Source organism: Barbatula barbatula (genome assembly GCF_947034865.1).
Source record: "Barbatula barbatula genome assembly, chromosome: 5".
Taxonomy (NCBI): domain Eukaryota; kingdom Metazoa; phylum Chordata; class Actinopteri; order Cypriniformes; family Nemacheilidae; genus Barbatula; species Barbatula barbatula.
Genome location: NC_136769.1, coordinates 8,586,670 through 8,612,716, shown reverse-complemented (window position 1 = coordinate 8,612,716; position 26,047 = coordinate 8,586,670). Strand labels below are relative to the sequence as shown.

The window sequence follows — 26,047 nt, the reverse complement described above, 5'->3', positions numbered from 1 at the left end:
ATCGTGTCAAACAAACACACATCATAATCGTGACATAATCGTGTCAAACAAACACACATCATAATCGTGACATAATCGTGTCAAACAAACACACATCATAATCGTGACAAACAACCACACATCATAATCGTGACATAATTGTGTCAAACAAACACACATCATTATCGTGACATGATCTTGTCAAATAAACACACATCATAATCGTGACATAATCATTTGAAACAAACTCACATCATAATCGTGACATAATCGTGTCAAACAAACACACATCATAATTAAGACATAATCGTGTCAAACAAACACACATCATAATCGTGTCGAACAAACACACATGATAATCGTGACAAACAACCACACATCATAATCGTGACATAATCGTGTCAAACAAACACACATCATAATCGTGACATGATCTTGTCAAATAAACACACATCATAATCGTGACATAATCGTGTCAAACAAACACACATCATAATCGTGACATAATCGTGTCAAACAAACACACATCATAATCGTGACATAATCGTGTCAAACAAACACACATTATAATCGTGACAAACAACCTCACATCATAATCGTGACATAATCGTGTCAAACAAACACACATGATAATCGTGACATAATCGTATCAAACAAACACACATCATAATCGTGACATAATCGTGTCAAATAAACACACATCATAATCGTGACAAACAACCACACATCATAATCGTGACATAATCGTGTCAAATAAACACACATCATAATCGTGACAAACAAACAGACATCATAATCGTGACATAATCGTGTCAAATAAACACACATCATAATCGTGACATAATCTTGTCAAATAAACACACATCATAATCGTGACAAACAAACAGACATCATAATCGTGACATAATCGTGGCAAACAAACACACATCATAATCGTGACATAATCGTGTCAAATAAACACACATCATAATCGTGACAAACAACCACACATTATAATCGTGACATAATCATGTCAAACAAACACACATCATAATCGTGACATAATCGTGTCAAACAAACACACATCATAATCGTGACATAATCGTGTCAAACAAACACACATCATAATCGTGACATAATCGTGTCAAACAAACACACATCATAATCGTGTCAAACAAACACACATCATAATCGTGACATAATCGTGTCAAACAAACACACATCATAATTGTGACATAATCGTGTCAAACAAACACACATCATAATCGTGTCAAACAAACACACATCATAATCGTGTCAAACAAACACACATCATAATCGTGACATAATCGTGTCAAATAAACACACATCATAATCGTGGCACAATCGTGTCAAATAAACACACATCATAATCGTGTCAAACAAACACACATCATAATCGTGACAAACAACCACATTTCATAATCGTGAAATAATCGTATCAAACAAACACACATCATAATCGTATCAAACAAACACACATCATAATCGTGTCAAACAACCACATTTCATAATTGTGAAATAATCGTATCAAACAAACACACATCATAATTGTGACATAATCGTGTCAAACAAACACACATCATAATCGTGTCAAACAACCACATTTCATAATCGTGAAATAATCGTATCAAACAAACACACATCATAATCGTGACATAATCGTGTCAAACAAATATCATAATCGTGACAAACAACCACACATTATAATCGTGACATAATCGTGTCAAACAAACAAACACACATCATAATCGTGTCAAACAACCACATTTCATAATCGTGACATAATCGTGTCAAATAAACACACATCATAATCGTGACAAACAACCACACATCATAATCGTGTCAAATAAACACACATCATAATCGTGACAAACAACCACATTTCATAATCGTGAAATAATCGTGTCAAATAAACACACATCATAATCGTGTCAAATAAACACACATCATAATCGTGACATCATCGTGTCAAAAACACACATCATAATCGTGTCAAACAAACACACATCATAATCGTGTCAAATAAACACACATCATAATCGTGTCATAATCGTGTCAAATAAACACACATCATAATTGTGTAAAATAAACACACATCATAATCGTGACATAATCGTGTCAAATAAACACACATCATAATCGTGACAAATAAACACACATCATAATCGTGACAAACCTCTAGCCATGGTGTGAAACCATATTGAAACACTCAAACAGAGTCATGTGTGTCATGAATCTGCCTTCATGTCATGTCTATTCTTGGTCTTGAGGCAGATTCATGACAAAGTCTTATGTTTTATGTGAGAGAGAGATGTTGGTTCGATCGGCTTTCTTGCTCTCTCTCTGGTCCGTGTCTTTGTTCCCGCCATCTCGTTTCCTCGTTAACCTTCCCTGAGTGTCTCATGACCTTCACCTGCCCCTTGTTAATTTTCCTGTGTTTGTTCCCCTATAAAACCTTCTCGTGTCTGCTGTCCTGTGCTTGTTCATTGTATTTGGTACTTTCTGCGTGTATGCTGTTTCAAGTCTGTGTTAAGTATTTAGTTCTTGTTTATTGTATTTAGAGGAGTCAGTCTAGTCTTGTCCTTAGAGTTTATGTTCCTAGTTTAGTTAGTCCGTGTCCTGTTTGTAACCATTGTTTACCTTGCCCAGTTTTACCCCCTTGTGGGTTTTTGTTTTGTGTTTAGTTATTAATAAATCTTTGTTAACCCCATCATCGCCGTGTCTGCCAGCAATTGGGTTCTTCTCCTCACACATCCTTGACACATGTGTGTATTGAAACATATTGAAACAATGCGTTTACAATGGGTGGGGTTCACTTAAAATAAATATGCAGAAATGTTTAGGGAAATTCAACTTGAGGGCATATTGAATCAACATAATAAGAAAACCCATTCACTATATGCATACTCTTGAGTTTAACATAGTATCGATATTTTTGTGTGGTATGAACAATAAATATGTAAGTTGTTAGGTCAAAACATATGTGGTTGTAAAAAACACATAAATATCAACATAAAACAACAAGTAACATACAATTGATAAAACAATCCACACATTCATTTCAAATAATTAAAATATAAATGTGTCTAGCTTTCTTAAATCATCTTCATCTACTCTGAAGAGGCCAAATCTACTGACATTCAAAAAACATCAAACATTATAACCGCATCTAAATACAAGTCAGCAAACGGTAAAACATTCATGCTTTTTAATATAAATGACTTAATAATTGTACGCGCTGCAGTGCATGCTGGGATGCTTTTCAAACCTGTATGTGCTTATGATTCTGTGCACAATGTTTTACTAACAAATTTGGAGTTGTTACATCTCTCAAGCTTTAAAGATTAAGTTGACCATAAGTCCTAAAAATTCACTAACCAATTTTTATGTTATATAAGTTTGTTTCTTAAAATATAAGTTGTATGTTTTACAGTAGGAGCTGCTTATCGTAATACAAAAATGAATGAATGATAGAGAGGGTAATAGATGATGCCACGGGTCTGCATTTAAGGGTTGATTCTGCTTTTGTCGTCACAGTCCCTTCAACTGACCAATATTGAGTAGCTTACATCTTGAACAAGTTTCCTAAAAGTTTCAGACAAAATACAGCTGCACACATTAGAGTCGTCTATTTAACTACAGTAAGAAAGTTTGATTTACCGCAAATAATTATGCAGTTTAATACAAGAACATTTCTGAATTTACTCAAATAAGCATGGCGATGTCCTACATGTGTTAAATATAAACAAAATAACTGGTCTAAACTCTCTGAGAGTCTCTATTTTATATGAATATGAATCACTGGCTACTAAAATGCACTTCATACATTAACACTTATCTTAGTTCCACTAAACTTTTAAATGTCTTATTTAAGAAGGATGTTAAAATTGCACCAGCTGAGAGAAAGAAAACCAATAAAACTCATACTTGTCATAAGTAAACAATGCCAGTGGCACATAATGGACAAATACTTACTTTGTTTCAGGTTTCTTTGGTCAAATGTTAAGGAACAACTGAGATCCTGGAAGTCACAGTATATAAGGGTCAGACACAGCTGTGTGTTATCGCTCATCCCAGCTTTACATCACTGTGAAGGTACTGTATGTTTCATCTCTTTTGATTTACTTTGATTTCTAATAATAAGACTGATGGAGGCGATTGATTCATTGAATTCATATTATATTACAATGCAGAAATGTTCTTATTCTTCCCAAGATGAGAGCTATTTTCTTTTTAAAAAACATTTATTTCTGTTAAGGCTAAAGTTTAACCCAGACATTGTCTTGACAGGTTTCAGCTCAATTCAACAGAATGATGAAGGTTTTTCTTCTGGCACTGGTTCTTGCACTGGTGGTGACTGATGGTGAGTCTGAAGCTGCTGATGTTTCTTGAGAACTCAAGTGTCTTTACACATCCTTCATTATATTTCTTATCTCAGGCCTCTGATTTATGTTTCACAATGACTTATTGTACTGCAGGATCTGCTTTGAATTGTTACAAGTGTTTGGGTTCGCAATGTGAAGTGACCGAAGAGACGTGTGATCCTGAAAAAGATGCCTGTGTCTCCTTTAGATTCAAAATCCCTCCTAGTGAGTTTATCCATCACTGGTTCTCATGTATATCTATTGAATTGTACTTTAATAGAAGCACTCACACATATGGCTGTCATTCATTACATGTAACTTCAGCGAGTTAGTAAACATACTCACAACATATTTTTATTTTGGTTTGACAAAGAAAATGTTTATCATATATACTTGGATGGTCTAAGCATGGTGTAAACACAAGTCAAGAACGATAAAGGCAAATTTTGATTCATATTCTTTTCTGTTCCTCTAGATCCTCCCATGTCGGGGTGCATCAGCTTGTCACGGTGTGAGAAAATGCCTTGGGCCGACCCTGATGTTAACGGATGCTGTACAACAGACCTGTGCAATGCACCCGTCAGACCAGACACAGATTCTGATTGGACGTGGGCGCTTCTAGGTTGACCATAAAGCACTTTGGGTATACAGTGGAAAAGTGCTATATAAATGCTTCATTCATTTATCTATGGGGTCTTTTATTTCATTAAGGCATACCTTTACATGAATAGATAAATGTGTTCTTTCTTTTCTCTTTTAAATACTTCGTTCTGTTGAGCCTAAATCTTCCAATAAATGCAACGAAAAATAAACAAAGTTGTCTCTGTTGTATTTTGCACATTTCAATCTATTTTTCCTCATAATAAAATAAATCCAACTATCCATTCTCTTTGCCCCATATCCAAACGTCACAGGAAGAGCTGGAGTCTAGTAAATGACTTGTTGCACTTTTTAGTTGTTGAAAGCACACTCCATCCTCATCCAAAGATTGAGTACAAGTAGGAACCAAATACATATCTTGGAGTATACAATAAATACAGCATTACTTAATGTGTCATTTTAAGAAGTGCTTGTGTTAGATCTTGTTGACAGTAACCATTTGGTTGTTGGTTTACCTACTAAATCTATCAAACAGCAGTGAATCCAGAATTCAGAAGCATGCTCTTATCTATACTTCATGCGTAAGCAACACATACTTTACATGCACCCTATTTAGTCTGGTTGGCTTCCTGTTAAGATGTGTACTGCTTTCAAAACTCTTATCTTGCTAAAAATGCCGGAATATATTTCAAAATCATAGTTCAATAAGGAATTTCATGATGACCTCAGGTGATTTTAGTTTTAGTTTGGATATGTGGGATTTTCTCAAAGCTTTACAGTCTTTTCTGTTTTGGTAACTTTGAACCGATTGTTTCAGTTATTTACACCTTTTTAAAAAGTGTGTGAATCTGACAAGTTACAAAGAATTCAATCTACCTGTTGTGACTTCTGTCTTGTCTGGTCGCTGTCTGACACTAGAGGTGTGTCGATATTTTGTCCAGCACGTGCTTGCCGTTGTTTGACGGCAGAACTGTGCTCAGTGTCTACTTCATTCACTCCGCCCTTGTGTTTCCCTGTTAGGGCTTTCCCCTCACTGGTGATTCACTTAGTTTTCACTCGCGCACCTGCTGCCCATTCTCCCCTTAGCTCATTCATTCCAGCAATCATTTCACACCGGTTCCCTATTTTTCACTCAGTAGTTTTCTCTTTATTACCCTTCTGTTTCTCTTGTCCTGTGTCTGACCGTTGAATGTTAGTGCCAGCTCAGACTGCCTTAGGTCTAATGTGTCTAGCCTAAAAGAAACATTCTTTGCCATAGTTTTAGCCTTTGTCCTAGCCACTGCCACAGCTCTGAAGACCTTACCTCATCTCCTTTGCTCCGCGTAGAGCTGTTTTCTTTTGTACTCTCCTCTGCCCTGTCACTCCCCTCAAGTGGTATTAATTCACACAGTTATTTGAGGACGTGACCACAGCGTTTCTGGGACTTTGACCAAGATCCCAAAAAAAAGAAATTTACCAAGTAATGTCACGCTGACCGAAGGAAGACTCACATCATAATTGTGACATAATCATGTGAAACAAAAACACATCATAATCATGACATCATCATGTGAAACAAACTCACATCATAATCGTGTCATAATCATTTGAAACAAACTCACATCATAATCGTGTCATAATCATTTGAAACAAACTCACATCATAATCGTGTCATAATCATGTGGAACAAACTCACATCATAATCGTGACATCATCATGTGAAACAAACTCACATCATAATCGTGTCATAATCATTTGAAACGAACTCACATCATAATCGTGTCATAATCATTTGAAACAAACTCACATCATAATCGTGTCATAATCATTTGAAACAAACTCACATCATAATCGTGTCATAATCATTTGAAACAAACTCACATCATCATCGTGTCATAATCATGTGAAACAAACTCACATCATCATCGTGTCATAATCATGTGAAACAAACTCACATCATAATTGTGACATAATCATGTGAAACAAACTCACATCATAATCGTGACATAATCGTGTAAAAAAAAACCACATCATAATCGTGACAAAATTGTGTCAAACAAACACACATCATAATCGTGACATAATTGTGACATAATCATGTGAAACAAAAACACATTATAATCGTGACATAATCGTGTCAAACAACCACACATTATAATCGTGACATAATCGTGTCAAATAAACACACATCACAATTGTGTCATAATCGTGTCAAACAAACACACATCATAATCGTGACATAATCGTGACATAATCATGTGAAACAAAAACACATTATAATCGTGACATAATCGTGTCAAACAACCACACATTATAATCGTGTCAAACAAACAGACATCATAATCGTGACATAGTCATGTCAAACAAACACACATCATAATCGTGACATAATCATGTGAAACAAAGCCACATCATAATCGTGTCATAATCGTGTCAAACAAACACACATCATAATCGTGTCATAATCGTGTCAAATAAATACACATCATAATCGTGTGAAACAACCACACATCATAATCGTGTCATAATCGTGTCAAATAAACACACATCATAATCGTGTGAAACAACCACACATCATAATCGTGTCATAGTCATGTCAAACAAACACACATCATAATCGTGACATAATCATGTGAAACAAAGCCACATCATAATCGTGTCATAATCGTGTCAAATAAACACACATCATTATCGTGACATAATCGTGTCAAATAAACACACATCATAATCGTGTCAAACAAACACACATCATAATCGTGTCATAATCGTGTCAAATAAACACACATCATAATCGTGTCATAATCGTGTCAAATAAACACACATCATAATCGTGTCAAACAAACAGACATCATAATCGTGTCAAATAAACACACATCATAATCGTGACATAAACGTGTCAAATAAACACACATTATAATCGTGTCAAACAACCACACATTATAATCGTGACATAATCGTGTCAAACAAACACACATCATAATCGTGTCAAATAAACACACATCATAATCGTGACATAAACGTGTCAAATAAACACACATCACAATCGTGTCAAACAACCACACATTATAATCGTGACATAATCGTGTCAAACAAACACACATCATAATCGTGTCATAATCGTGTCAAACAAACACACATCATAATCGTGTCATAATCGTGACAAATAAACACACATTATAATCGTGACATAATCTTGTCAAATAAACACACATCATAATCGTGTCAAATAAACACACATCATAATCGTGTCATAATCGTGTCAAATAAACACACATCATAATCGTGTCAAACAACCACACATCATAATCGTGACATAATCGTGTCAAATAAACACACATCATAATCGTGTCATAATCGTGACAAATAAACACACATTATAATCGTGACATAATCTTGTCAAATAAACACACATCATAATCGTGTCAAATAAACACACATCATAATCGTGTCATAATCGTGTCAAATAAACACACATCATAATCGTGTCAAACAACCACACATCATAATCGTGACATAATCGTGTCAAATAAACACACATCATAATCGTGACAAACCTATAGCCATGGTGTGAAACCATATTGAAACACTCAAACAGAGTCATGTGTGTATTGAAACATATTGAAACAATGCGTTTACAATGGGTGGGGTTCACTTAAAATAAATATGCAGAAATGTTTAGGGAAATTCAACTTGAGGGCATATTGAATCAACATAATAAGAAAACCCATTCACTATATGCATACTCTTGAGTTTAACATAGTATCGATATTTTTGTGTGGTATGAACAATAAATATGTAAGTTGTTAGGTCAAAACATCTGTGGTTGTAAAAAACACATAAATATCAACATAAAACAACAAGTAACATTCAATTAATAAAACAATCCACACATTGATTTCAAATAATAAAAAAATGAATGTGTTGAATCAATTTTATTTTACAGCACTGCATCATCACTTACACAAAACACAAAAACCTCAATACTGACAATCAACAAACATCAAACATTATAAACGCATCTAAATACAATACAACTTACAATGAGAAACACAACAACAGAAAGTCAGTAAACTGTAAAACAGTCATGCTTTTTAATATAAATGACGTAATAATTGTACACGCTGCAATGCATGCTGGGATGCTTTTCAAACCTGTACGTGCTTATGATTCTGTGCACAATGTTTTACTAACAAATTTGGAATTGTTACATCTCTCAAGCTTTAAAGATTAAGTTGACCATAAGTCCTAAAAATTCACTAACCAATTTTTATGTTATATCAAGTTATATCACATTACAGGCTTGATTCAAAATGCTAATTTCATGTCATGTTTAATCATGTTAGTACATTGTTTAAGGAACAACATTAGACTTACAGCCCTTATTGAAAACAAAAGCTGACTAGTTTTACTTGTTTAGGCTATTACAGAAGGCTTTTGGGCCCTTTTTTAAACTGTTTAAGGTGGTCTTAGCTTATTCCACCCTCTAAAGCATTACAAAATCACATGAAACCAGCAACATACAGTTAATAAAATGACCTAAAAACATAACGTAAAAATAAATGTCCTGTGTTTTCTATTTAACAACAATAAGAAAGTTGAATTCATTTCAGCTGAAGAACATTTCTGAATGTACTCAAATAAGCAATGCGATGTCCTACATGTGTTAAATATAAACAAAATAACTGGTCTAAACTCTCTGAGAGTCTCTATTTTATATGAATATGAATCACTGGCTACTAAAATGCACTTCATACATTAACACTTATCTTAGTTCCACTAAACTTTAAAATGTCTTATTTAAGAAGGATGTTAAAATTGCACCAGCTGAGAGAAAGAAAACCAATAAAACTCATACTTGTCATAAGTAAACAATGCCAGTGGCACATAATGGACAAATACTTACTTTGTTTCAGGTTTCTTTGGTCAAATGTTAAGGAACAACTGAGATCCTGGAAGTCACAGTATATAAGGGTCAGACACAGCTGTGTGTTATCGCTCATCCCAGCTTTACATCACTGTGAAGGTACTGTATGTTTCATCTCTTTTGATTTACTTTGATTTCTAATAATAAGACTGATGGAGGCGATTGATTCATTGAATTCATATTATATTACAATGCAGAAATGTTCTTATTCTTCCCAAGATGAGAGCTATTTTCTTTTTAAAAAACATTTATTTCTGTTAAGGCTAAAGTTTAACCCAGACATTGTCTTGACAGGTTTCAGCTCAATTCAACAGAATGATGAAGGTTTTTCTTCTGGCACTGGTTCTTGCACTGGTGGTGACTGATGGTGAGTCTGAAGCTGCTGATGTTTCTTGAGAACTCAAGTGTCTTTACACATCCTTCATTATATTTCTTATCTCAGGATTCTGATTTATGTTTCACAATGACTTATTGTACTGCAGGATCTGCTTTGAATTGTTACAAGTGTTTGGGTTCGCAATGTGAAGTGACCGAAGAGACGTGTGATCCTGAAAAAGATGCCTGTGTCTCCTTTAGATTCAAAATCCCTCCTAGTGAGTTTATCCATCACTGGTTCTCATGTATATCTATTGAATTGTACTTTAATAGAAGCACTCACACATATGGCTGTCATTCATTACATGTAACTTCAGCGAGTTAGTAAACATACTCACAACATATTTTTATTTTGGTTTGACAAAGAAAATGTTTATCATATATACTTGGATGGTCTAAGCATGGTGTAAACACAAGTCAAGAACGATAAAGGCAAATTTTGATTCATATTCTTTTCTGTTCCTCTAGATCCTCCCATGTCGGGGTGCATCAGCTTGTCACGGTGTGAGAAAATGCCTTGGGCCGACCCTGATGTTAACGGATGCTGTACAACAGACCTGTGCAATGCACCCGTCAGACCAGACACAGATTCTGATTGGACGTGGGCGCTTCTAGGTTGACCATAAAGCACTTTGGGTATACAGTGGAAAAGTGCTATATAAATGCTTCATTCATTTATCTATGGGGTCTTTTATTTCATTAAGGCATACCTTTACATGAATAGATAAATGTGTTCTTTCTTTTCTCTTTTAAATACTTCGTTCTGTTGAGCCTAAATCTTCCAATAAATGCAACGAAAAATAAACAAAGTTGTCTCTGTTGTATTTTGCACATTTCAATCTATTTTTCCTCATAATGAAATAAATCCAACTATCCATTCTCTTTGCCCCATATCCAAACGTCACAGGAAGAGCTGGAGTCTAGTAAATGACTTGTTGCACTTTTTAGTTGTTGAAAGCACACTCCATCCTCATCCAAAGATTGAGTACAAGTAGGAACCAAATACATATCTTGGAGTATACAATAAATACAGCATTACTTAATGTGTCATTTTAAGAAGTGCTTGTGTTAGATCTTGTTGACAGTAACCATTTGGTTGTTGGTTTACCTACTAAATCTATCAAACAGCAGTGAATCCAGAATTCAGAAGCATGCTCTTATCTATACTTCATGCGTAAGCAACACATACTTTACATGCACCCTATTTAGTCTGGTTGGCTTCCTGTTAAGTTGTGTACTGCTTTCAAAACTCTTATCTTGCTAAAAATGCCGGAATATATTTCAAAATCATAGTTCAATAAGGAATTTCATGATGACCTCAGGTGATTTTAGTTTTAGTTTGGATATGTGGGATTTTCTCAAAGCTTTACAGTCTTTTCTGTTTTGGTAACTTTGAACCGATTGTTTCAGTTATTTACACCTTTTTAAAAAGTGTGTGAATCTGACAAGTTACAAAGAATTCAATCTACCTGTTGTGACTTCTGTCTTGTCTGGTCGCTGTCTGACACTAGAGGTGTGTCGATATTTTGTCCAGCACGTGCTTGCCGTTGTTTGACGGCAGAACTGTGCTCAGTGTCTACTTCATTCACTCCGCCCTTGTGTTTCCCTGTTAGGGCTTTCCCCTCACTGGTGATTCACTTAGTTTTCACTCGCGCACCTGCTGCCCATTCTCCCCTTAGCTCATTCATTCCAGCAATCATTTCACACCGGTTCCCTATTTTTCACTCAGTAGTTTTCTCATTATTACCCTTCTGTTTCTCTTGTCCTGTGTCTGACCGTTGAATGTTAGTGCCAGCTCAGACTGCCTTAGGTCTAATGTGTCTAGCCTAAAAGAAACATTCTTTGCCATAGTTTTAGCCTTTGTCCTAGCCACTGCCACAGCTCTGAAGACCTTACCTCATCTCCTTTGCTCCGCGTAGAGCTGTTTTCTTTTGTACTCTCCTCTGCCCTGTCACTCCCCTCAAGTGGTATTAATTCACACAGTTATTTGAGGACGTGACCACAGCGTTTCTGGGACTTTGACCAAGATCCCAAAAAAAAGAAATTTACCAAGTAATGTCACGCTGACCGAAGGAAGACTCACATCATAATTGTGACATAATCATGTGAAACAAAAACACATCATAATCATGACATCATCATGTGAAACAAACTCACATCATAATCGTGTCATAATCATGTGAAACAAACTCACATCATAATCATGACATCATCATGTGAAACAAACTCACATCATAATCGTGTCATAATCATTTGAAACGAACTCACATCATAATCGTGTCATAATCATTTGAAACAAACTCACATCATAATCGTGTCATAATCATTTGAAACAAACTCACATCATAATCGTGTCATAATCATTTGAAACAAACTCACATCATCATCGTGTCATAATCATGTGAAACAAACTCACATCATAATCGTGTCATAATCATGTGAAACAAACACACATCATAATTGTGACATAATCATGTGAAACAAACTCACATCATAATCGTGACATAATCGTGTAAAAAAAAACACATCATAATCGTGACAAAATTGTGTCAAACAAACACACATCATAATCGTGACATAATCGTGACATAATCATGTGAAACAAAAACACATTATAATCGTGACATAATCGTGTCAAACAACCACACATTATAATCGTGACATAATCGTGTCAAATAAACACACATCACAATTGTGTCATAATCGTGTCAAACAAACACACATCATAATCGTGACATAATCGTGACATAATCATGTGAAACAAAAACACATTATAATCGTGACATAATCGTGTCAAACAACCACACATTATAATCGTGTCAAACAAACAGACATCATAATCGTGAAATAGTCATGTCAAACAAACACACATCATAATCGTGACATAATCATGTGAAACAAAAACACATCATAATCGTGTCAAACAAACACACATCATAATCGTGTCATAATCGTGTCAAATAAACACACATCATTATCGTGACATAATCGTGTCAAACAAAAACACATCATAATCGTGTCAAACAAACACACATCATAATCGTGTCATAATCGTGTCAAATAAACACACATCATAATCGTGTGAAACAACCACACATCATAATCGTGTCATAATCGTGTCAAATAAACACACATCATAATCGTGTCATAATCGTGACAAATAAACACACATTATAATCGTGACATAATCTTGTCAAATAAACACACATCATAATCGTGTCAAATAAACACACATTATAATCGTGACATAATCGTGTCAAACAAACACACATCATAATCGTGTCAAATAAACACACATCATAATCTTGACATAACGTGTCAAAAAAACACACATTATAATCGTGACATAATCTTGTCAAATAAACACACATCATAATCGTGACATTATCTTGTCAAATAAACACACATCATAATCGTGTCATAATCGTGACAAATAAACACACATTATAATCGTGACATAATCTTGTCAAATAAACACACATCATAATCGTGTCAAATAAACACACATCATAATCGTGTCATAATCGTGTCAAATAAACACACATCATAATCGTGTCAAACAACCACACATCATAATCGTGACACAATCGTGTCAAATAAACACACATCATAATCGTGTCAAACAACCACACATCATAATCGTGACATAATCTTGTCAAATAAACACACATCATAATCGTGTCAAATAAACACACATCATAATCGTGTCATAATCGTGTCAAATAAACACACATCATAATCGTGTCAAACAACCACACATCATAATCGTGACATAATCTTGTCAAATAAACACACATCATAATCGTGTCATAATCGTGTCAAATAAACACACATCATAATCGTGTCAAACAACCACACATCATAATCGTGACATAATCTTGTCAAATAAACACACATCATAATCGTGACATAATCGTGTCAAACAAACACACATCATAATCGTGACATAATCTTGTCAAATAAACACACATCATAATCGTGTCATAATCGTGACAAATAAACACACATTATAATCGTGACATAATCTTGTCAAATAAACACACATCATAATCGTGTCAAATAAACACACATCATAATCGTGTCATAATCGTGTCAAATAAACACACATCATAATCGTGTCAAACAACCACACATCATAATCGTGACATAATCTTGTCAAATAAACACACATCATAATCGTGTCAAACAACCACACATCATAATCGTGTCATAATCGTGTCAAATAAACACACATCATAATCGTGTCAAACAACCACACATCATAATCGTGACATAATCTTGTCAAATAAACACACATCATAATCGTGACATAATCGTGTCAAACAAACACACATCATAATCGTGACATAATCTTGTCAAATAAACACACATCATAATCGTGTCATAATCGTGACAAATAAACACACATTATAATCGTGACATAATCTTGTCAAATAAACACACATCATAATCGTGTCAAATAAACACACATCATAATCGTGTCATAATCGTGTCAAATAAACACACATCATAATCGTGTCAAACAACCACACATCATAATCGTGACATAATCTTGTCAAATAAACACACATCATAATCGTGTCAAACAACCACACATCATAATCGTGTCATAATCGTGTCAAATAAACACACATCATAATCGTGACAAACCTATAGCCATGGTGTGAAACCATATTGAAACACTCAAACAGAGTCATGTGTGTATTGAAACATATTGAAACAATGCGTTTACAATGGGTGGGGTTCACTAAAAATAAATATGCAGAAATGTTTAGGGAAATTCAACTTGAGGGCATATTGAATCAACATAATAAGAAAACCCATTCACTATATGCATACTCTTGAGTTTAACATAGTATTGATATTTTTGTGTGGTATGAACAATAAATATGTAAGTTGTTAGGTCAAAACATCTGTGGTTGTAAAAAACACATAAATATCAACATAAAACAACAAGTAACATTCAATTAATAAAACAATCCACACATTGATTTCAAATAATAAAAAAATGAATGTGTTGAATCAATTTTCTTTTACAGCACTGCATCATCACTTACACAAAACACAAAAACCTCAATACTGACAATCAACAAACATCAAACATTATAAACGCATCTAAATACAATACAACTTACAATGAGAAACACAACAACAGAAAGTCAGTAAACTGTAAAACAGTCATGCTTTTTAATATAAATGACGTAATAATTGTACACGCTGCAATGCATGCTGGGATGCTTTTCAAACCTGTACGTGCTTATGATTCTGTGCACAATGTTTTACTAACAAATTTGGAATTGTTACATCTCTCAAGCTTTAAAGATTAAGTTGACCATAAGTCCTAAAAATTCACTAACCAATTTTTATGTTATATCAAGTTATATCACATTACAGGCTTGATTCAAAATGCTAATTTCATGTCATGTTTAATCATGTTAGTACATTGTTTAAGGAACAACATTAGACTTACAGCCCTTATTGAAAACAAAAGCTGACTAGTTTTACTTGTTTAGGCTATTACAGAAGGCTTTTGGGCCCTTTTTTAAACTGTTTAAGGTGGTCTTAGCTTATTCCACCCTCTAAAGCATTACAAAATCACATGAAACCAGCAACATACAGTTAATAAAATGACCTAAAAACATAACGTAAAAATAAATGTCCTGTGTTTTCTATTTAACAACAATAAGAAAGTTGAATTCATTTCAGCTGAAGAACATTTCTGAATGTACTCAAATAAGCAATGCGATGTCCTACATGTGTTAAATATAAACAAAATAACTGGTCTAAACTCTCTGAGAGTCTCTATTTTATATGAATATGAATCACTGGCTACTAAAATGCACTTCATACATTAACACTTATCTTAGTTCCACTAAACTTTAAAATGTCTTATTTAAGAAGGATGTTAAAATTGCACCAGCTGAGAGAAAGAAAACCAATAAAACTCATACTTGTCATAAGTAAACAATGCCAGTGGCACATAATGGACAAATACTTACTTTGTTTCAGGTTTCTTTGGTCAAATGTTAAGGAACAACTGAGATCCTGGAAGTCACAGTATATAAGGGTCAGACACAGCTGTGTGTTATCGCTCATCCCAGCTTTACATCACTGTGAAGGTACTGTATGTTTCATCTCTTTTGATTTACTTTGATTTCTAATAATAAGACTGATGGAGGCGATTGATTCATTGAATTCATATTATATTACAATGCAGAAATGTTCTTATTCTTCCCAAGATGAGAGCTATTTTCTTTTTGAAAAACATTTATTTCTGTTTAGGCTAAAGTTTAACCCAGATATTGTCTTGACAGGTTTCAGCTCAATTCAACAGAATGATGAAGGTTTTTCTTCTGGCACTGGTTCTTGCACTGGTGGTGACTGATGGTGAGTCTGAAGCTGCTGATGTTTCTTGAGAACTCAAGTGTCTTTACACATCCTTCATTATATTTCTTATCTCAGGCCTCTGATTTATGTTTCACAATGACTTATTGTACTGCAGGATCTGCTTTGAATTGTTACAAGTGTTTGGGTTCGCAATGTGAAGTGACCGAAGAGACGTGTGATCCTGAAAAAGATGCCTGTGTCTCCTTTAGATTCAAAATCCCTCCTAGTGAGTTTATCCATCACTGGTTCTCATGTATATCTATTGAATTGTACTTTAATAGAAGCACTCACACATATGGCTGTCATTCATTACATGTAACTTCAGCGAGTTAGTAAACATACTCACAACATATTTTTATTTTGGTTTGACAAAGAAAATGTTTATCATATATACTTGGATGGTCTAAGCATGGTGTAAACACAAGTCAAGAACGATAAAGGCACATTTTGATTCATATTCTTTTCTGTTCCTCTAGATCCTCCCATGTCGGGGTGCATCAGCTTGTCACGGTGTGAGAAAATGCCTTGGGCCGACCCTGATGTTAACGGATGCTGTACAACAGACCTGTGCAATGCACCCGTCAGACCAGACACAGATTCTGATTGGACGTGGGCGCTTCTAGGTTGACCATAAAGCACTTTGGGTATACAGTGGAAAAGTGCTATATAAATGCTTCATTCATTTATCTATGGGGTCTTTTATTTCATTAAGGCATACCTTTACATGAATAGATAAATGTGTTCTTTCTTTTCTCTTTTAAATACTTCGTTCTGTTGAGCCTAAATCTTCCAATAAATGCAACGAAAAATTAACAAAGTTGTCTCAGTTGTATTCTGCACATTTCAATCTATTTTTCCTCATAATGAAATAAATCCAACTATCCATTCTCTTTGCCCCATATCCAAACGTCACATGAAGAGCTGAAGTCTAGTGAATAACTTGTAGCAATAAATACAGCATTACTTTAAGTGTATTTTTAAGAAGTGCTTGTGTTAGTTCTTGTTGACAGGGATTTCCTACTTCTTTAGAATAAACCGATTAATGTGTTTTCGAGCTACTCTCGATGCTGCGTTTCAAAAGCTATGGGAGAACTTCTTTGTTCGACCGGTTGTGAAGCACGTGTGTCAAACACGGCAAATTATTAAGGTTCTCCACCATGCATCCGGTTGTTCTTGAGGCCTTCTGTCCTTCAACGTTTATGACGTCGGAGCATGAACGACTACACCTAGTGTGTCCAGTACGTGCTCTTCAGAATTACATCCACCCCACTAGCCAGTGCCGTAAATCGGAGCAGCTTTTCATATGTTATGGGGGCCGCAACAAAGGGGTGCCTGCCACCAGGTAAACAATGTCTCATTGGGGGAGGAATACTATTGCTATGAGGAACGCGGTCAAGCTTCACCTCTAGGTCTCAGAGCTCATTCTACAATGGGGGTTTCATCTTCTATGGCCTTATCAAGAGTGCCCTTGCAGCAAGTGTGTGATGCGACGGGCTGGTCCTCTCCGCACACATCTGTCAGATTTGTAAGTCTGGATGTCAATGCTTCTCCAGGCTCACACGTCCTGGAGTCTACATCCCAGAGTCACGTCTGATGCCTCCTCATGGCACACGTGCTTCACAACCGGTCGAACAAAGACGTTCTCCCATAGCATTTGAAACGCAGCATCTTGTTCCTGCTTTTTCAGTGTACAGGGTTACAGCCAAGAAACCCAAGACGTTTTGTTGAATGAACACGATAAACAAATAAGGTGAAAATGAAATTTTTTACAAAATAATCCAATTCAATAATAATAATACAAGCCACACAGGTGTAATATAAGATAAGGTTTATGAGAAATGTCCGCGACAGTACGGTCCGATGCAGCTTATGTACATCATTTTCATTCTTCCCCAAATTGTGGATTGTTTAGCATTTGCCGCATAGAGAATAGTGAATTAGTTATCGAGGTAGCGAATTCAGACACATGGTCTATGGACTAGCAAAAGAACCGGTCTGCAAACATTGAAATCTCTTAGTAATGAAATGTCACGCTGACCGAAGAAACTAACTGGAGACGTCTTCAGGATGTACTGTGTTTGCAGGGAAGTCACAATTATTCATAACAATTATTTTATTAGTGAAGCACACGGATAATGTATATGAATAATTTGCATGACATTTAATCAAACAATCATAAACCAAACTTCATAATCGTGACATAATCGTGTCAAACAACCACACATAGGTCATGCAAATAATTCATATACATTTTCTGTGTGCTTCATTCATTAAACAAAAATAAGCATTTTTAGCAAGATAAGAGTTTTGAAAGCAGTACACAACTTAACAGGAAGCCAACCAGACTAAATAGGGTGCATGTAAAGTATGTGTTGCTTACGCATGAAGTATAGATAAGAGCATGCTTCTGAATTCTGGATTCACTGCTGTTTGGTAGATTTAGTAGGTAAACCAACAACCAAATGGTTACTGTCAACAAGATCTAACACAAGCACTTCTTAAAATGACACATTAAGTAATGCTGTATTTATTGTATACTCCAAGATATGTATTTGGTTCCTACTTGTACTCAATCATTGGATAGTTGGATTTATTTATTTATTTTTGAGGAAAAATAGATTTATTTATTTATTTATGAGGAAAAATAGATTGAAATGTGCAAAATACAACAGAGACAACTTTGTTAATTTTTCGTTGCATTTATTGGAAGATTTAGGCTCAACAGAACGAAGTATTTAAAAGAGAAAAGAAAGAACACATTTATCTATTCATGTAAAGGTATGCCTTAATGAAATAAAAGACCCCATAGATAAATGAATGAAGCATTTATATAGCACTTTTCCACTGTATACCCAAAGTGCTTTATGGTCAACCTAGAAGCGCCCACGTCCAATCAGAATCTGTGTCTGGTCTGACGGGTGCATTGCACAGGTCTGTTGTACAGCATCCGTTAACATCAGGGTCGGCCCAAGGCATTTTCTCACACCGTGACAAGCTGATGCACCCCGACATGGGAGGATCTAGAGGAACAGAAAAGAATATGAATCAAAATGTGCCTTTATCGTTCTTGACTTGTGTTTACACCATGCTTAGACCATCCAAGTATATATGATAAACATTTTCTTTGTCAAACCAAAATAAAAATATGTTGTGAGTATGTTTACTAACTCGCTGAAGTTACATGTAATGAATGACAGCCATATGTGTGAGTGCTTCTATTAAAGTACAATTCAATAGATATACATGAGAACCAGTGATGGATAAACTCACTAGGAGGGATTTTGAATCTAAAGGAGACACAGGCATCTTTTTCAGGATCACACGTCTCTTCGGTCACTTCACATTGCGAACCCAAACACTTGTAACAATTCAAAGCAGATCCTGCAGTACAATAAGTCATTGTGAAACATAAATCAGAATCCTGAGGTAAGAAATATAATGAAGGATGTGTAAAGACACTTGAGTTCTCAAGAAACATCAGCAGCTTCAGACTCACCATCAGTCACCACCAGTGCAAGAACCAGTGCCAGAAGAAAAACCTTCATCATTCTGTTGAATTGAGCTGAAACCTGTCAAGACAATGTCTGGGTTAAACTTTAGCCTAAACAGAAATAAATGTTTTTCAAAAAGAAAATAGCTCTCATCTTGGGAAGAATAAGAACATTTCTGCATTGTAATATAATATGAATTCAATGAATCAATCGCCTCCATCAGTCTTATTATTAGAAATCAAAGTAAATCAAAAGAGATGAAACATACAGTACCTTCACAGTGATGTAAAGCTGGGATGAGCGATAACACACAGCTGTGTCTGACCCTTATATACTGTGACTTCCAGGATCTCAGTTGTTCCTTAACATTTGACCAAAGAAACCTGAAACAAAGTAAGTATTTGTCCATTATGTGCCACTGGCATTGTTTACTTATGACAAGTATGAGTTTTATTGGTTTTCTTTCTCTCAGCTGGTGCAATTTTAACATCCTTCTTAAATAAGACATTTTAAAGTTTAGTGGAACTAAGATAAGTGTTAATGTATGAAGTGCATTTTAGTAGCCAGTGATTCATATTCATATAAAATAGAGACTCTCAGAGAGTTTAGACCAGTTATTTTGTTTATATTTAACACATGTAGGACATCGCATTGCTTATTTGAGTACATTCAGAAATGTTCTTGTATTAAACTGCATAATTATTTTAGGTGAATCAAACTTTCTTAATGTAGTTAAATAGAAACAAAGGACTTTTATTTTTACGTTATGTTTTTAGATCATTTTATTAACTGTATGTTGCTGGTTTCATGTGATTTTGTGATGCTTTAGATGTTAATCTACTCAATATTGGTCAGTTGTATTAGACATGAAGGGACTGTGACCACAAAAGCAGAATCAACCCTTAAATGCAGACCCGTGGCATCATCTATTACCCTCTCCCTAACTTACTTATATTATAAGATACAAAACTTATATAACATAAAAATTGGTTAGTGAATTTTTAGGACTTATGGTCAACTTAATATTTAAAGCTTGAGAGATGTAACAACTCCAAGTTTGTTAGTAAAATATTGTGCACAGAATCATAAGCACGTACAGGTTTGAAAAGCATCCCAGCATGCATTGCAGCGTGTACAATTATTAAGTTATTTATCTTAAAAAGCATGACTGTTTTACAGTTTACTGACTTTCTGTTGTTGTGTTTCTCATTGTAAGTTGTATTGTATTTAGATGCGTTTATAATGTTTGATGTTTGTTGATTGTCAGTATTGAGGTTTTTGTGTTTTGTGTAAGTGATGATGCAGTGCTGTAAAAGAAAATTGATTCAACACATTAATTTTTTTATTATTTGAAATGAATGTGTGGATTGTTTTATCAATTGTATGTTACTTGTTGTTTTATGTTGATATTTATGTGTTTCTTACAACCACAGATGTTTTGACCTAACAACTTACATATTTATTGTTCATACCACACAAAAATATCGATACTATGTTAAACTCAAGAGTATGCATATAGTGAATGGGTTTTCTAATTATGTTGATTCAATATGCCCTCAAGTTGAATTTCCCTAAACATTTCTGCATATTTATTTTAAGTGAACCCCACCCATTGTAAACGCATTGTTTCAATATGTTTCAATACACACATGACTCTGTTTGAGTGTTTCAATATGGTTTCACACCATGGCTATAGGTTTGTCACGATTATGATGTGTGTTTATTTGACACGATTATGTCACGATTATGATGTGTGGTTGTTTGACACGATTATGATGTGTGTTTATTTGACAAGATTATGACACGATTATGATGTGTGTTTATTTGACACGATTATGATGTGTGTTTATTTGACACGATTATGTCACGATTATAATGTGTGTTTATTTGACACGATTATGTCACGATTATGATGTGTGTTTGTTTGACACGATTATGTCACGATTATGATGTGTGTTTGTTTGACACGATTATGATGTGTGTTTATTTGACACAATTATGACACGATTATGATGTGTGTTTATTTGACACGATTATGACACGATTATGATGTGTGTTTGTTTGACACGATTATGATGTGTGTTTGTTTGACACGATTATGTCACGATTATGATGTGTGGTTGTTTGTCACGATTATGATGTGTGTTTGTTTGACACGATTATGTCACGATTATGATGTGTGTTTATTTGACACGATTATGTCACGATTATGATGTGTGTTTATTTGACACGATTATGTCACGATTATGATGTGTGGTTGTTTGACACGATTGTGATGTGTGTTTATTTGACACGATTATGTCACGATTGTGATGTGTGTTTATTTGACACGATTATGTCACGATTATGATGTGTGGTTGTTTGACACGATTGTGATGTGTGTTTATTTGACACGATTATGTCACGATTGTGATGTGTGTTTATTTGACACGATTATGTCACGATTATGATGTGTGTTTGTTTGACACGATTATGTCACGATTATGATGTGTGTTTGTTTGACACGATTGTGATGTGTGTTTATTTGACACGATTATGTCACGATTATGATGTGTGTTTGTTTGACACGATTATGTCACGATTGTGATGTGTGTTTGTTTGACACGATTATGTCACGATTATAATGTGTGTTTATTTGACACGATTATGTCACGATTATAATGTGTGTTTGCTTGACACGATTATGTCACGATTATGATGTGTGTTTGTTTGACACGATTATGATGTGTGTTTGTTTGACACGATTATGTCACGATTGTGATGTGTGGTTGTTTGACACGATTATGCCACGATTATAATGTGTGTTTGTTTGACACGATTATGTCACGATTATGATGTGTGTTTGTTTGACACGATTATGTCACGATTATAATGTGTGGTTGTTTGACACGATTATGTCACGATTATGATGTGTGTTTATTTGACACGATTATGTCACGATTATAATGTGTGTTAGTTTGACACGATTATGTCACGATTATGATGTGTGTTTGTTTGACAAGATTATAATGTGTGTTTATTTGACACGATTATGTCACGATTATGATGTGTGGTTGTTTGACACGATTATGTCACGATTATAATGTGTGATTGTTTGACACGATTATGTCACGATTATGATGTGTGTTTGTTTGACACGATTATGTCACGATTATGATGTGTGTTTGTTTCTTCATACATTAACACTTACCCGAATGATCTTTATTCCACTAAACTTTAAAATGTCTTATTTAAGAAGGATGTTAAAATTGCACCAGCTGAGAGAAAGAAAACCAATAAAACTCATACTTGTCATAAGTAAACAATGCCAGTGGCACATAATGGACAAATACTTACTTTGTTTCAGGTTTCTTTGGTCAAATGTTAAGGAACAACTGAGATCCTGGAAGTCACAGTATATAAGGGTCAGACACAGCTGTGTGTTATCGCTCATCCCAGCTTTACATCACTGTGAAGGTACTGTATGTTTCATCTCTTTTGATTTACTTTGATTTCTAATAATAAGACTGATGGAGGCGATTGATTCATTGAATTCATATTATATTTCAATGCAGAAATGTTCTTATTCTTCCCAAGATGAGAGCTATTTTCATTTTAAAAAACATTTATTTCTGTTTAGGCTAAAGTTTAACCCAGACATTGTCTTGACAGGTTTCAGCTCAATTCAACAGAATGATGAAGGTTTTTCTTCTGGCACTGGTTCTTGCACTGGTGGTGACTGATGGTGAGTCTGAAGCTGCTGATGTTTCTTGAGAACTCAAGTGTCTTTACACATCCTTCATTATATTTCTTATCTCAGGATTCTGATTTATGTTTCACAATGACTTATTGCACTGCAGGATCTGCTTTGAATTGTTACAAGTGTTTGGGTTCGCAATGTGAAGTGACCGAAGAGACGTGTGATCCTGAAAAAGATGCCTGTGTCTCCTTTAGATTCAAAATCCCTCCTAGTGAGTTTATCCATCACTGGTTCTCATGTATATCTATTGAATTGTACTTTAATAGAAGCACTCACACATATGGCTGTCATTCATTACATGTAACTTCAGCGAGTTAGTAAACATACTCACAACTTATTTTTATTTTGGTTTGACAAAGAAAATGTTTATCATATATACTTGGATGGTCTAAGCATGGTGTAAACACAAGTCAAGAACGATAAAGGCACATTTTGATTCATATTCTTTTCTGTTCCTCTAGATCCTCCCATGTCGGGGTGCATCAGCTTGTCACGGTGTGAGAAAATGCCTTGGGCCGACCCTGATGTTAACGGATGCTGTACAACAGACCTGTGCAATGCACCCGTCAGACCAGACACAGATTCTGATTGGACGTGGGCGCTTCTAGGTTGACCATAAAGCACTTTGGGTATACAGTGGAAAAGTGCTATATAAATGCTTCATTCATTTATCTATGGGGTCTTTTATTTCATTAAGGCATACCTTTACATGAATAGATAAATGTGTTCTTTCTTTTCTCTTTTAAATACTTCGTTCTGTTGAGCCTAAATCTTCCAATAAATGCAACGAAAAATTAACAAAGTTGTCTCTGTTGTATTTTGCAAATTTTTTCCTCATAATGAAATAAATCCAACTATCCATTCTCTTTGCCCCATATCCAAACGTCACAGAAAGAGCTGAAGTCTAGTGAATAACTTGTTGCACTTTTTAGTTTATGAAAGTACATCCTGATTGCAAGATTGAGAACAAGTAATACATTTCTTGGAGTATACAATAAATACAGTATAACTTTAAGTGTCATTTTGAAGTGCTTGTGTTAGTTCTTGTTGACATTTATTTCCTACTTTTTCAGAATAAACGGATTAAACTCAATTAAACGTAATAAACAAATATACGAGCCAAACTTTTGTCTTGTTGAATGAATACGATAAATATGACAAGTTTGGTGAAAATGAACCATTTTACTAAACAATCCACAAAGCCACACAGGTGTAATATAAGGGAAGGTTTTATGGTGAATGTCCTTGACAATACGGTCCGATGTACTTCATTTTCATTCACTTCTATACCCTATTTTGTGTACCATTTAGCATTTGCTGCATAGGAAATAATGAATTAGTGAATGAGGGAATTTTGACGCAGCTATGGTCCATGGACTTTCTTGGTAAGACTTGCCTGGCAAGACTTGCTTGGTTGCTTGGTAAGACTTGCTTGGTTGCAGTTTAAGGTTGTTTAAGATATAGGTCGTTTTTTATTATAGATGGCTTGTTTAAGAAGGGTTGTTGCCACTTTTTAAACTGTTTTAGGTGGTTTTAAGGTGGCTTATCAGGCTGTTAGATCAGATGATTCCACCATCTAAAGCAACACGAAATAATATGAAACAAGTAGCATACAAATAACAAAATAATGTAAAAACCCAGTGTACAAAGAAATGTCCTGTGTTTTTCTATTTTACTACAGTTAAAAAGATGGGGTGTTGCTAGAAGCTACGGCCAGAAGTGCTGCAAAATCTCGCCATATAATTACAATAAATTACATTAGCTAACGCCTACACCTACGCCTACCCAAACCCTAAACCTAACCTTACAATAATACAAAAAATATGAATCAACTGTTTTCAGCGTGACAAAAATCATGTGGTATTGAAGCGTCATGCCCAGTGGATCCCATTATCCCTTCTAGTCAAAACCAGTGGGGAGAAGTAACGGAAAGTACAATCTGGGTGGGGTTTCTATCTTACTATTAAGATGTTTTGAAAATGCGCATTAGAAACCCTAATTAGAAACGGACATGCGAAAATAATCTCAGAATTTTTAAATAAATTTTACGTGCTACAAGCAGATTTTATCTTGAGTTTAGCTTAGTTTAGAGATGTCATGTTGTGAATATTTGTGCATGTACAGTTTTTCTCAATCGATTTGGTACATTTCTCCAAACTCAGGTAACAGCTCTCAAAACAGTTAACACAGCAAACTAAACACACTCTTA

General features: G+C 34.9%; 5 protein-coding genes across 5 annotated transcripts; 4 read left to right on the top strand and 1 right to left on the bottom strand.

Annotated features, from left to right (window-relative positions):
* Nucleotides 1–4,293: 4,293 nt before the first annotated feature.
* Nucleotides 4,294–4,970, top strand: LOC306894893 (lymphocyte antigen 6B-like; the record flags this gene model as incomplete). The annotated part of the gene is made up of 3 exons (XM_079457732.1): nucleotides 4,294–4,342; nucleotides 4,458–4,568; nucleotides 4,819–4,970. 3 exons carry the CDS (start codon nucleotides 4,294–4,296, stop codon nucleotides 4,968–4,970), a joined length of 312 nt encoding a protein of 103 aa, XP_079313858.1.
* A 5,194-nt stretch (nucleotides 4,971–10,164) lies between these two features.
* On the top strand, nucleotides 10,165–10,841 carry LOC306894892 (lymphocyte antigen 6B-like; the record flags this gene model as incomplete). The annotated part of the gene is made up of 3 exons (XM_079457731.1): nucleotides 10,165–10,213; nucleotides 10,329–10,439; nucleotides 10,690–10,841. 3 exons carry the CDS (start codon nucleotides 10,165–10,167, stop codon nucleotides 10,839–10,841), a joined length of 312 nt encoding a protein of 103 aa, XP_079313857.1.
* A 5,718-nt stretch (nucleotides 10,842–16,559) lies between these two features.
* Nucleotides 16,560–17,236, top strand: LOC306894891 (lymphocyte antigen 6B-like; the record flags this gene model as incomplete). Its single annotated transcript, XM_079457730.1, has 3 exons — nucleotides 16,560–16,608; nucleotides 16,724–16,834; nucleotides 17,085–17,236. The coding sequence occupies 3 exons, from the start codon at nucleotides 16,560–16,562 to the stop codon at nucleotides 17,234–17,236; spliced, it is 312 nt and encodes a 103-aa protein (XP_079313856.1).
* A 2,240-nt stretch (nucleotides 17,237–19,476) lies between these two features.
* On the bottom strand, nucleotides 19,477–20,153 carry LOC306894890 (lymphocyte antigen 6B-like; the record flags this gene model as incomplete). Its single annotated transcript, XM_079457729.1, has 3 exons — nucleotides 19,477–19,628; nucleotides 19,879–19,989; nucleotides 20,105–20,153. The coding sequence occupies 3 exons, from the start codon at nucleotides 20,151–20,153 to the stop codon at nucleotides 19,477–19,479; spliced, it is 312 nt and encodes a 103-aa protein (XP_079313855.1).
* A 3,621-nt stretch (nucleotides 20,154–23,774) lies between these two features.
* LOC306894889 (lymphocyte antigen 6B-like) lies at nucleotides 23,775–24,451 on the top strand (the record flags this gene model as incomplete). The annotated part of the gene is made up of 3 exons (XM_079457728.1): nucleotides 23,775–23,823; nucleotides 23,939–24,049; nucleotides 24,300–24,451. The coding sequence occupies 3 exons, from the start codon at nucleotides 23,775–23,777 to the stop codon at nucleotides 24,449–24,451; spliced, it is 312 nt and encodes a 103-aa protein (XP_079313854.1).
* Between the last annotated feature and the right edge of the window lie 1,596 nt (nucleotides 24,452–26,047).